Source organism: Diadema setosum, chromosome 7, assembly GCF_964275005.1.
Source record: "Diadema setosum chromosome 7, eeDiaSeto1, whole genome shotgun sequence".
NCBI classification, from domain to species: Eukaryota; Metazoa; Echinodermata; class Echinoidea; order Diadematoida; family Diadematidae; genus Diadema; species Diadema setosum.
Genome location: NC_092691.1, coordinates 11,383,793 through 11,397,876, shown reverse-complemented (window position 1 = coordinate 11,397,876; position 14,084 = coordinate 11,383,793). Strand labels below are relative to the sequence as shown.

The window sequence follows — 14,084 nt, the reverse complement described above, 5'->3', positions numbered from 1 at the left end:
TTCCTCCATTCATATGATTAGGTTAGTACAATGTACCATGGTCTACGTGCAGTCATTGTTCTCGATATCTTCTTACAGTTTATGTAAATTGCTGGTGTGACCACAATCTGACACATTTTTTTTTTAGAGTTATTTGTATTTCTCATGAAGATTGAATATAAATTGTCTTATTTTGATAAAGATTGTGATGAAAATTTTGATATAGAAAAATAAAGAATTTCAGGTTAAAAAAAAAATGGACAGAAAGATGGTTTTGAAAAATGATTTTGATTTTTAGATAAAGCCAGGAAAGTAACGTGGTCAGTGCATGGAAATGTATTTGTGTACATCAGATATTACCGTTATTGGTGATGTCGTGGAATAATGTCATTGTCTGTCAATCGCCTTTTAACAAAAACCTATTAAAATCGTATTTGTGTTTATTTAAAATGCATGTTATATTTTCTAATGTTTTGTTTCACAGATATCGAATTGTTTCCAGAGGTCTTGGAACTGCGGGATCCCTTCTGCTTCTGGCGTTTATCAGCCCAGCACATCACTTAGTATGCAGGCACAAACTCTAATTTTGTTGGCCGTAGACGAGTCTGTGGCAAAGCATCTCAGCTACAGTGCACGGTCATGGGACACTGCTAGTGCAAACTACACATCGCAGTCTTCCACATTTGGCCTCTGGTTGGACGAACCGAGCGGAACTTAAATTTCAACGTGAAGATCGACAACTTGAAAATACTTTTAATGGCAAACTCACCCGTGACCTTGAAATCACGTCCTACCTGACAGAGAACGAGGAGAAAGAAAGAGACGCACGTGAGGGGTCCGGGGGGAGTAGGGGAGGGGGTTCTAAACCGAGACAGGTTGTTCGGCGCTGCGAAATTACGCAGTCAGATAGGCTTACTCATAATTCTAAGGTGGAAATCCTAGTGCTCGGATGGGGGGGGGATAGATTGTCAATTCTATCCATTATGTATAAACAACAATGTGTTTGATAATTCCATTTTTAATTGTCAAGTCCATAGTATGCAATTTGTTTTCCATTCTTTGCAATTGGATCAATACAGAAGAAGTTCAGATCTTCATCTGATAGGAAGGCAAATTGAAATCTAACTTCATCTTTAGCTATGAAACCGCAGTCTCTAAGAATAGGTTCATGCCTAATGGTTTCAATGTCTCATAGTCTACTGCAGTTGCTACTTTCATCGTTGCTATACAATGACCCCCCCCCCCCGAAAAAAAGAAAAACACTGATTTTTTTTTTATGCTCTCAAATCTGAAATGAAGCGGTCTTGAACTAAGAAATAAATGGGAATATTTGGAAATATGAAAACGCCATATTTAAGTACTAGCATTTCATTAACGTAATAACCATTATTAACGTAATAAGATAACCACAACATACACCTTGTGTCGTTGGCATGTATGTTCGTTTCGTGTTTTGGGTTTTTTGTTGTTGTTGTTTTGTTTGGTTTTTTTTTTTGTTATGTTGACGAGAGTCGTGATCATTCATATGATAGGGAAAAGGCTGATTAATATATTATGAGATTAAAAAGTAAGATGGAAATGGCAACAACATTCTCATGTATTCTCTTTACATTATTTTGACTGCAATCAAATAAAGTGAATTACTGTGAGGAGGCGTTGACATTCAGTGTCTGTAGTGAATTCTGATTGCGATCGATAGATGGTTATTTCAGTTCACACGAGCAATATTCAATTCCTTCACCGGAATCTCAAGAGTATTTTACGCTAGGCCTGACTTATACATTTTTGTGAATCTTTGTAGCATACAAACGTATTTCCTGGAAGGTACAGGTTTGGGCAGGGTTTCTTTTTTTCAAGGGAAATTAGTGGGGGGGTTACAGTTTGTGTATGAAATATATTCAAATATCTCACAAAATGTCTTAAACGAAACAAAGATGTTTCTGTTTATTGTATTGATAGTATTTACACACGGCATGAATCATAATATTGTTAACACTGTTGAACAACACACATACGCAGGAATGCACACAAAAACAGTTTCAACATGTTCAAAGTGCGCCTACACACCATTCTGAGCACTCTCTGAAATACACATGAATATAAAGAAACACAACAAGAGTATCTTTGGTACAAATGACGAATGCCTTTCCATTTCATCTAGAAGTAATGTATCATCTGAGAGTATTACATGTATTTGTGTTGGCTTGTGGATAAGCCACAATAAAAATGAAGTTCCACATATAATGACGATCTTCTTATCTAACTTAATGAAGACACTCTTGAGATCGTTAAAACAAAATTGCAAAGAAATCAAAGAACTGCAGAGGATAATCTGGTTGTGAGATATTATGTAGTGTATTATTATTTTTTCATATTATCACATGTGGCATATCATGACATGTGTTCATGTATGATAATAGTTACGAATTTCTTCACCGTATGTGTACGCTTAACTGATGATGTTGGAAAAACCAACTTATAATCTTCATTATTTTCTCTCTATAGACTCTAGCCGTTGAAAACAAGATGAACTTCAGCTCCCTCTATCCAGGTTTTCTATACAAATGATATACAAACATTTCGAATCGCGGAGCTACACGTAGTGTTGCTAGCTCTTTACGGTTTGGTAATGATTTTAATGTTAGCTCGAATTATCTATATATCACAATGGCAACTGTCAATCAGCGAGCTTAGCGTTCATATAACATTAGCCAACGTTCGCTGTGCAGATCTAGACACGCAAAAACAATGATGACGATAAATTCTGTTCTCATCGGACTCGACACACACGAGTCTTCACACTGAGGTTAGGAGGAGAGCGATATAATAACAAAGGCCAGTGCCTTAATTGCTGTATGATATATAGAGATACTATAGCATGGCAGGTACCATCGATATTATTGGATGTTGCCACATTTAGATTAAGTAATAAATTAAACCATCAGATAATGTATTTATATCAATTATTACGACCAAAGTTTACAATAAAAGGTATGGAACTAGATACATGTAAAAACTTTTTCGTCTCCTAGTAAAGCAATGGAAGATTCGGAGACAAACTCTTGATTCGGACTTCGATCTCTCGCTTGGACTGTGCAATGACGCACAGCCAAGAGACTACTATAATATTTCATGATGTATATGCATGCCTTATAGAATATATTCTTTTTAATAGAGAGGGGAAAGCAAATCCTAGTCCGAAAAGACGGTGGTTTTGCGCATTCATCCGTTGCCTCGCGGCCTCCTCCATCGTGGTAAACTAGTCTCAATGAAGTCCTGCGGTGATGTGGAATAAAAACCCAGCACGTATTATCAAAGAGGGTTGACAAAAGGCTATGTTCCGGGCAAATTGCTATCTCATGAATATTACCAACTCTGAAATTGTTTGTTTGTTTGTTTGTTTGTTTATTTGTTTGCTACTTTGTGTTTGTGCTTGTGTGTGTGTGTGTGTGTGCGTTTGGGTGGGTGGGTGTCCGTGCATATTCAAGGCAAACTTTGGGCCACCATTATCTTAAAGAAGGAATAGGAGCGCAATTTCTGCGGGATCTTGTACTGGCTAGGCGTGGCGTTGGTGTTCTGCAGTATGTGGTCTCGGAGCGCCTCAAAGCCCCCAGATCTGACGGAGTATACCCTTGGGTGAGATATGCTCCCTTCGCGACGAAGGCGGTCGTAGTCACCGTTACGAAGGCGAAGCTCGTCGTCGACCTGGGGATGATGACAAAGGGGATTTCCACGAATAGATTATTACTGCTAATCGCTAAAGCTGTTATTCTCTCTAACCCAAAGCTGTAAGTAAAGCGCAACAGACTTGCGACAGTAAGTTTTATGCATCATAAACGATAAGCTTTATGAACTTTTGATCAAGATATTCATACCGTAACACCGCTACATTATGATACACTGGCTAGCATTGATAGCCTCCGTCATGATCGAATACATCTATACGCAATGTTGTAATCAAAGTTGCAAGAGCACTGATTTCTCAAATAATTACTGGCACAGACGGAACAGTTTCTGAGAGTAAATGAAAATGTAGCCTACATCTACCATACCGACAAAAACATACTCTTTTAGAATCGGCAACAACGGAAATACCTTTTCGCAAATAACGTAGCGAATTTAGTGACAGAGATCAGGAAAAAACCCTCCAACTCACTTAACAGAACAGGATATATAACAGTACTCTAAAAAGTAAAACAAAAATGTTACTATTATCCGTGCGAAAAAGTTCAAAAGAATGTTTGACATACTTTTAGTTCCATAGTCAAGCTTCCTAATTACACTTCCGTTGCGAACTACAAAATAAGATCTCACCGCTTTTTTCTCTTCATCAGTCAGAGATTTTTGAGATGGTGCTAGCTCCAGAAAGACATAATAGTAGGGTAAGTCTTCGTTGGGTTCGTACTCTGCAGTAATACACAATCAGTAATATTCAATTCAATTCAATTCAATTCAATAGTTTATTTATTTCCATCATCACAAAGAAAAGAAAAGAAAAAGTTGACATAATCCAAAGTGATACAATTTTTTTTTCATTTCTCTTACACTCGTCCGATAAAGGATTTTTTCAATACAATATAAAGTATATTATACACGAATGATGTCGTAAAAAAAGAAACAATGCACTTTGTCATGGCAACAAAAATAGTAAATAATCACAATGATGGAAAACAGTGTTCCACTAAAAAAGCCACGCTTGTAAAACGTGGAACACTGGAACAAAACAACAACATCACCAATTTGCTATACCAAATAGACATATTCATTTAAATTCTTCTATATACTATTGTACATTTTACTAATTGATATAATGATGTTGATACTATGAACAATACTTACTAGGATTTTAGGATGCAATCGTATAAACTATATAACATATCACATTTGTGGCACAGACACTATGGGGCCAGGTGTGCCAGGAAAATTGAATGGAAAAAGATATGCAATCGGCCACAAAAAACATAACGACGACAACAACAATAACACAATACACAGAAATAACAAAATTTGAGGAAATGCACTCAGACAGATACTGGACAACGAAGAACGAGGAAAAAGTAGCAGGGAAGAATAGAGAAGGAAAAGGAGAGGGATGGAAAAGGTCTGTGGACACACTACAAAATCTCAAGGAAAAGTGAAACATGACGGGTTTTTTCATTGAACAGAATTAACTGGTATATTTAGAAAACAAATATTTTTTGACTTTATACTTAAATGTAATTAACTTCACAGATTCTTTTAGATCATTATCTAAGCTATTCCAAAATCTGGGTCCGGTATAAATAAATGTATTTTGAGTGTGTACAGTTCTAACTAAGGGAAGATGAAATTCTTTAGATTGTCTAGTGGGATAATTATGTACGTGGCGATTACGGTGAAATAAAGAATAAAATATTTTGGGTAGATGATTGCAGTTGTAATGAAACATAAATTGACCAAGTTGTAACAAATACAACTCATTTATTTTCAGAATTTTGTGCTCAAGGAAAAGCTTGTCAGTATGTGCTCGGATATGAAGGTTAAAAACGATTCTGAGCGCCATCTTTTGCAGAAGAAAAAGTTTATCTAACAATGTCGAATATGTATTCCCCCAAGCAAGAATTCCGTAATTCAAGTACGGCAATACCAAACTTGAATAAAGCGTAATCAAAGCCGAAGAAGGAAGATAATATTTCAATCTATTCATTATGCCTATGTTACGTGCAATTACTTTACAAATATTGTTTATGTGACACTTCCATGATAACTTATTATCAACACAAACACCTAAGAATTTAATAGACGAAACCTCTTCTAGAGGAGTAGTGTCAAATATAACATTACCTGGTAATCTATCTAAAGAATTACTGAAAAACATATACTTTGTCTTCTCAATATTCAGTGACAATTTATTTGCATATATCCATTGTGAGACATTCTTCAATTCATCATTCACTGTACTAATCAAAGTATTAGGGTCAGGGTGGGAATAAAAAAGATTGGAATCATCCGCGAATAATATGAAAGAGAGTTTATCTGAAGATCTATAAAAATCATTAATGTAAACTATAAATAACAGTGGGCCTAACAAACTTCCTTGCGGAACACCACATTCTATTTTCTTCATAGAAGAATCAAAACTGTTGACATGTACATATTGAAATCTGTCAGATAAATAACTCGTAAACCATTGCAAGGCTTTTCCGCGAATACCATAATGGGATAACTTAGAAAGAAGTATACCGTGATTAATCGTATCAAAAGCCTTTGAAAAGTCCAGGAAGATGCCTATTGTATGCGAAAATGTATCAAGTGCATGTGTAATCTTTTCCACAAAGGTAAGTACAGCGTGGGTGGTATCGTGATTTTCTCTGAATCCAAATTGAAAATTCGTAAATATATTACTCATATTGAAAAATTTTACAGTTCGGATATATACTATTCTTTCCAAAATTTTAGAAATTGAAGTTAATAACGATATTGGTCTGTAATTATTGACATCATTTTTCTCCCCTTTCTTATATATAGGTATAACTTTGGCAGTCTTCATTTGACTTGGTACAAGCCAAGTACTAAGTGATAAATTAATAATATATATTAAAGGATCTATTATTTGAAGAATTATATTTTTCAACAAATAATTATCGATTCCATCACAACCTGGGCTTTTCCCTTCTTTCAAATTATGAATAATATCAATGTCTTCTTCATTATACGTAGGGTCCAAAAATATAGTTTTAGGATTAGGTATATCTAGAAAATCATAAAACTCTTTATTAGATGAAGGGATACTTTGTGATAAATTTTTCCCAATCGATGCAAAAAAATCATTAAAAATTTCGGCCATACCAGCAGGTACATTGCTTGAGGTATTACCCCATCGTACTTCTGAAATACTAGATACATCATTAGATGTATTCATAACATCTTTTATTGTTTTCCAAGTATTCTTGATATCATTTTTATATTTCATTATCTGGTTGACATAAAATTTTCTCTTTTGTAAACGCAATAAATTAGTAAGCGTGTTTTTATAAGTCACATATTTTTGTCTATTTTTATCCGTAGGGTTACTCCTGTATTTATAAAACAAATTATTTTTTCTATTAATCGATCTTAAAAGTGATTGGGTTATCCACGGGAGTCTTGGAGTTCTTTTAGTTCTAATACAAGGTTAATACATGGTACAGTCTTGGAGTTCTAATACAAGGTTAATACATGGTGACTGACAAAATAAATGGCATGTCAGCATGTGATTTATGGCGGGGACAAATCTGCAAATGATATTGATTACAATATTACAAAACACCAGAGAATGTGTGTGACCATTGCTGAACTGTTTTTCATCTTATCGGGCGTCCTACATGTCATTTTGATGCAAATTAATGATAATACGATAGTTCAAAATAATTTTTATGGTACGCTATTAAAACACACTGTCACCTGGAGAATCTTCGGGAACAAGTGGACTCTCGGCTACGGTATACTCCGTAAGACTGACGCCAGGCCAGCGGGCCACTGCTGCCTTAATCGCCTCATCGACCACGTGTGTGTTCAGCTTCTCGTAGCACAGGTTGAGAACCAGGCCTGTTCTATGGTTAGGCAAACATTACAGATGAATGGGAGAGGGTTCATATGTATGGCAACTGAGAATTGACACGATCCCGATGAGATTCGGAAATACCTGTACCCATGCCACTCCTTGGGTCCTATAGGCAATTAGGTTAAAAAAAAAAATAAAAAATGAAACTCACTTCTAAAAAATGTGAAATGGATCCATAAACATTAGTGAAGATAACCATCACTTCTAGTCATTCACTTATTCGTGTACTACATTTATAAAATTGCACGAATTAATCACTGTGCAACGAAAATACGCCCACTTATTTAACAACTTATCAGTTGTTAAAACCACAAATTTGATTTGAATTATTTAATCAATCAATTCATCATTAAGTCATCCGTAATAATCTTTCTCGAGATGAAATGGTAACCATTCTTCTCTGATATTTTGGCCATGAATAGATAGCATGCAAACCAAGTCGATGTTTTCAAGGCTTTTCACGAGCTCACCACCTTACCCTATACATTCCTAATAATTATATCACCCGAAATATATATCCTGATGATAATCAGTATAACTGGAACTCTTCAAGAAATACATATTCCCATTCTGAGGGAGTTTATATTTGGATTGATTGATTTTGTCCTCTATGTTAATATCATTTACTTGAAACAGAGCAGAGTTCTAACATTCCTATAGAGGCGCAGTTTGAATAAAAGGAAAATGAGGCTGGATCCACAAACCTGTATTGGAACTGTAAGATTGGGCAATTCTCATGGAAACCGACAACTCGAAAGATGTCACCCATTCGATAACGGTAGAATCCAAACCATTCGTGGGTTAGAGCGACTTCGTAGCACTGTCCGACTTCTACTTCATCCATGAAATATGTTTTAGGTTGACTCTGATCCCTGACAAATATCAAATACAATATAAAAATGTCGAGACAAATCAGACTGTGCTTTATCTACCATTGCAAACAAATTTGTGTAACTATACAAAATCATGATGCCTATAACTCAGAGGGAATAGATACAATATGTATAGGAGCCTGGTACACAAAAGTACAAAACATTTATTTCCTTCTTATGACTGTTTCAAACCCCTCATTTACGACTAACAAAGTTTTTCACATTGAGCACATTTTGTTTTATGATTTAGTTTCTAAAGTCCCCAAAAGCTTGCCAAGTTTCTAGATATATCTGTCTCAGACCTGAAAAAAAAAAAAAAATATATATATATATATATATATATATATATATTTCTGATGCTACTTCCGGGTTTCAAATTATTAAAAGGGGAGGTGCACGCGCACCCGTTCATTTTCTTTCTGTAGCAAAAAAAAAAAAAAAAAAAAAAAGCTACTGAAAAATACTTATCCAATAAAGGCTAGGCAATGGAGTAAAATGGATTCAAAAGGGGCCTTAGCTTTTCATCCTAGCAGAATCTTCGTCAGAGGCAGAATCTTCGTCAGAGGTCATTTGCCTCTGACGAAGATTCTGCTATAGGATCGAAAGCTCAGGCCCCTTTTGACTCCATATTTTCTTTTTATTTCTTTTATTTTCAGAAAAATTAAAGGGGGCACCCGGCGCGCCCCTCTCTGGATCCGCCATTGATGTTGAACTCACGAGTCCTCATCTTTGATGAATTCTGTAACAACAATTGAGGGTAGCGGCAAATGGCCATGTACGTCCATGGACTTTAGACCCAGGTAGGGGCAGATGAAAGCTTCCGACGAAGCAAACATTAACGGAAGATGATCCACTCCTGCAAACGAGACAAGGAAAGGTCATAATCATCCTTTCCTCATTGCCTTTTCTTTAGTTTAGCTTGCAGCTAGAACTGGCCTATTCAATTGTACAAAACTACTATCCAAAGGCCCGTGCTGTTTTACAATGATTTATACGTCATAAAAGTATCAGGAACATATGGATAAAAAATGAATTACAAAGATCAAGATATAAAACTGTCAGTGAATCAAGCAATATATTTATATACATGTATCATATACATACACTATCATAAAATTAATATTAATATTACAACTCAAATGGGAAGAAAACTATATCTCTACGTACACTCAAAAATCGCAGATAAAAGGAAGAAAAAGGAAACAGGAAGGTCAGCTGCACTCAATGAAAGCACACGGACGTCCAGATTTCCTTCCGCTCAGTTCATGTCTAATTCTACAACTTTGCAAACTTCATGTATATTTTTTGACTCCTGATACGAGGGACATGTAATTCTAAGGAGTGGATCCTACAAAAGAGAACATTGTACAAGATAGCGTCAATGGATGTCAATTACTTTCTTTTATATTCCGTCCCTGGACGGAACATTTGGAAGGGCATTTTATTGAATATTTCTTGTATGTCTTTATGTAACTTTTGCTCGCATCGAACAATTAGAGCTAATCGACAGCATATACTCAAACAATGTGTCAAACGTGATTTAAAAAACAATATTACCCGAGAATGTGATAAAGCGATCACGACTTTGTCTCCAGGTAAACCTATAAGAATTATGGTTGAAAGGGTGCGAATGGAGAATGGGGAATAAGTTAACAGACGGGCTAAGGGGTTGTTGCATGAAAGTTGAAATTAATTGCAACTTCCGAAAGTCCATGGCAAATCCTGCAATTATTATTGCAAGTTGCAATCGATTCTGTTGCTAGAAAGGTGCAATTGACTGTAAAACAATTGCAACTTCGCAGTTGATTGCTAATTGACTGCAACTTACGATTGGTTGCAAGTTGCATGCAACTTACGATTGGTTGCAAGTTGCAATAGATCTATCCATTGCAAAGTTTGCAGAAGATATTTGCAATTGATTGCAACTCAACTTTCTTGCATCACCCCCTAAAAAGTAACAGTATGGGACAAACCTTTGGCCCATGTTCCTTCTATTTGTGGCCAGATTCCCGTGTGGTCAATGGAGTTGATGACTCTCAAGCGGGGCCAAACTCTTTTCATCAGACCTGAGAACCCTTTCTCAAACTCTCGGCGTAATTCAGCGGCCCTCCCGGGATCACCACCTCCCAAAGCTGCCGTCAACGAGGCACGGATATGCGGAGGAAGATCGAGGGAGCTCTTGATAGTCCCGTGTTCAATGTCGTGGACGATGTCCGGCCAACACCGACTCAACTGTCGGAGGGCGCTCCGTAAGAAGTGCATAAAAGTCACGTAAATCATGCCAGCATCACTGTCGAGCAGCCCAAAGAGGAGGTGAATGTAATTGGCCTCAAAGATCGTTTCGAGCTGGAATCCTTCCGGTGGAGAAGTGTAGCCCAATAGAAGAGTTTTATACTCATCCGGAAACCGTCCTATTGGTTCGATAAGAGCACCACTCTTGGCCCTGAATACCCGGGGTGACACGTAGAAGTTCAACTGTTTTTGCAGCAGACTTACATCTGGATAATTCTCCATTAGTGTCAGATTTAACGTTGTCCCAATCCTTCCAAACAAATCAATCTTAGAGGTGAGTGGGATGTGCTTCGACCGTCCAGTGGTTCCGGTTGTTCGAACGAAGCTAGCGGGCGTTTTTGCGGTGAGAATGTTGGTTTCCCCGTTCATCATCCTTTCCACGTACCCTCGATAGTGCTCATAAGTTGTCAACGGATGCCGTCTGCGTAAGTCATCCAGTGACTTCACCCCCTGCAGACCAAATCGCCTCCCGTACTCGGTGTTGCCATTCTTCTTGATGATGTCGATCAACAAACGCTCTTGATGCTCTCTAGGCTTTTGCCAGGAAGCTTTGGCAATTGGGTAGCTCCTCAGATTGTGAAGGCATTTAATGACCAGGACTATCAATCCAAACTGGCTCACAGTTTTAAAGGTATGCCGCCTGGATGGCCGCTGACTAAGGATCCATAGATACACTAGGGACAGCCCGAGCAACCCAAGGCCCAGCATTCCTGAGAAAACAGAAAATATTGATGGCAACTGTTATTGGCTCTGAAACAGAGTCAAATAAGGAAAATTTGATGGAACAACGGCAGGACGAGGTATAGCAATATTTTCAAAAGCTCATGTTGATACCAATAGTAACCCTTAAACGTTCATTAGAATGTGTATCGGTTGTCAACCTTGCTTAAGTCGGCTGGATACAAGGTGAAAATGGCTAAGTCGAAGGAAAATTGTACCCTGCGTGGATATAAACACATTTTAATGCTATTGTCCAAGTCGAATATGACGGAATGTCGGAGGATTTTCTACGATCTCTTTGGTCTCTTCTAAAGTCTCTTTGGACTGGACTTAGGTGAGGCTAAGTGTTTACAAAATATCGACTGCTTCACGTTGTAGTTAAAACTATAATGCTACGAGGTAATTTCTCAACAGTGATGATAATTATGTGTATATGTATATATAGGTCCTAGATCCCGTGACATCAAGTCCCATGAACTTTTGACGATATGACAAGGTCTACAAAATGCAAAAAGCCGAATGATTTGATCAAAATATGTAGGCTTTTGTTCATTTTCCTTTTTTTTTTATGTAGTTAATAAACGCTCTCCATTATCACAATCCTTTGTCTCAAGTTCGTAATACCTTCGACCATGAAGTCAACTGCTATACAATAACAAAGGGCATCTAGAGTAGAATAACACCTCAGAACCGCAATCGGTCATTCCTACGTGAGAAACGTTTCAGGGTTGAGTATGTAAGGTGCACAAATTGGGATTTGCCAGATGATTTTACTTTGACAGACATCGATGAAAGAAAAGAGGGATTTTTGTTTCTTTTATTGATTACAGTAAAATACAGAAATATCAATTTAAGTATATGAATACTTTCATCAAAACAAACCCTAGGAAATTGTGATGTGAAGATCATTGTCATATCAGCAGAAGTCATCTATGTAGGAATGGGATTTCACAGGACCAAAATTGTATGTCGGGCATCTCGGGGGGGGGGGGGGGGGCACTGAATCACGTTGTTTCGTTCGTTCATATTTATTTTGCTTCTCAAATCAAATCAAATAAAAAATGAATTACATCAATGTAACAAATTTAAACAATCTGTGGTTTGTTTGTTTGTTTGTTTGTTTGTTTGTTTTCTCAAAATTTTACACCGATGGTAATTCTAAGAACATGCACCCCAAAAAAATGAATCAGTCACATATTCCATTAGCATGCATTCAACACATTTATATTGAACAATAAGTAGGTTCGCTGTATGCATTTCGAAACAAACATTTCAGAAACAATGACTTAACGGGATTGACAGTGGTTACGCTTTGTATGTTATGCGTGACCATGGTGATGATTTGAAGTAGCTCATAAGCCCTTATTGCCATGCTTATGAACGTTCAACTTTGAATGTAACAGTTGCGATCGAGTATCTCTCCTTACCCCAGCCGATGCATTTCCAACACGAGCCGGCCGCGGATCCACACGCGTTACGCAATGCAAACAAGGCCGCTACAAGCAGCGCTGTAGAGCATGCGGCCAACTGCACGTACAGTTTACTAACTGCCATGTTGGATATACTGAAACAATCTCACAGACATGTATAGTCCATCAAGCTTCATTTAGTAAGGACTCCAGAAACAACAGTTTTACTCCACGGTGAAATAGTTTCTTCTATTGCTCGTGCCTTTGGCTCGCGGACGTGGCTTCTTTCTGTCCCTCGCGAAGAATGACTACGCGCAAGTTGGAGCGTGGCCAATAAAGGTTAAAAATCTACTCGGGATAAAACCTGACACTCCATGTGTACTTAAAGGGATGATAATATCCTGATAACCTGAAACCTAAAAAACCCAATCTTACTCAAAACTATATATTATATAGTTTTGGTTGAGATAGGGCGTTTCAGGTTTCCAACTATTTTTGGGAGATAATGAGAAACCTCTTTGGAAATATGTAAGAGGATAAAATTCTAAAAGGAATTCAAAGTTTAATAACATTGATGAAAATTGGTTGTGAAATGGCTGAGATATCGAAGAATAAAAAGGTGGATTTTGGATATCTCAGCCGTTTTCTATCAAGCCGATTTTCATCAAATAAACTTTGAATTCTTTAAGAATTATATGCTCTTTAACATTTCATTAAAGTGATTTCTATAATTATCTCACAAAAGTCAATGAATCGGAATCCCCACCTCAACCATAACTACACCATTCCTTTAACCTGTCGACGCACACTGGTGGAAAGACAGGAAGGTTAGGGTTAGGTTATAACTATTATCGCAAAGACCTACGTGTTGAATGCCGTAAAACGTTTCGACATTTCAACGTTAACGCAACTGAACTCCCCCGCCCATCCAATAGCTCGCGTGCCGGTACTCCGTAATTGATCGGACTGGTAACACGATTGTACTAGATCACCAGTTATTTATAAACATGCTTGTCACGGCCCTGGTGAGGGTCGACATTAAAGGCATAATTTACCATTTGCATATGAAACAAAAACCCAGCATTAGTGCTTTAAAATAGTTCTAAAATGTGAGTTAGGGATAGAAACGACCACTGTCAAAATTTGAATCCGTATAATCGATGTTAAGTGTTGTTTAATACACAAAATGTGAACAATAGTTATAATAAAGATGTTTCCAGACTAAACCGT

General features: G+C 37.2%; 1 protein-coding gene across 1 annotated transcript; it reads right to left on the bottom strand.

Moving 5' to 3' along the window:
- Positions 1–3,462: 3,462 nt before the first annotated feature.
- LOC140231047 (uncharacterized) lies at positions 3,463–12,999 on the bottom strand. Its single transcript, XM_072311200.1, has 7 exons — positions 12,873–12,999; positions 10,407–11,435; positions 9,151–9,289; positions 8,266–8,433; positions 7,396–7,550; positions 4,294–4,367; positions 3,463–3,684 (listed from the first exon to the last, which is right to left on the bottom strand). Exons 1-7 carry the CDS (start codon positions 12,997–12,999, stop codon positions 3,463–3,465), a joined length of 1,914 nt encoding a protein of 637 aa, XP_072167301.1.
- Positions 13,000–14,084: the final 1,085 nt, after the last annotated feature.

What these genes read in the sequence shown, in the direction of transcription:
- LOC140231047 (XM_072311200.1), bottom strand. Translation starts at nt 12,999, where the DNA reads ATGGCAGTTAGTAAACTGTACGTGCAGTTGGCCGCATGCTCTACAGCG. An exon ending in AGAAGGAACATGGGCCAAAG is followed by an intron (nt 9,290 to 10,406) that starts GTTTGTCCCATA and finishes TCTCGTTTGCAG; the next exon opens with GAGTGGATCATCTTCCGTTA. An exon ending in ATCTTACAGTTCCAATACAG is followed by an intron (nt 7,551 to 8,265) that starts GTTTGTGGATCC and finishes GCCTAACCATAG; the next exon opens with AACAGGCCTGGTTCTCAACC.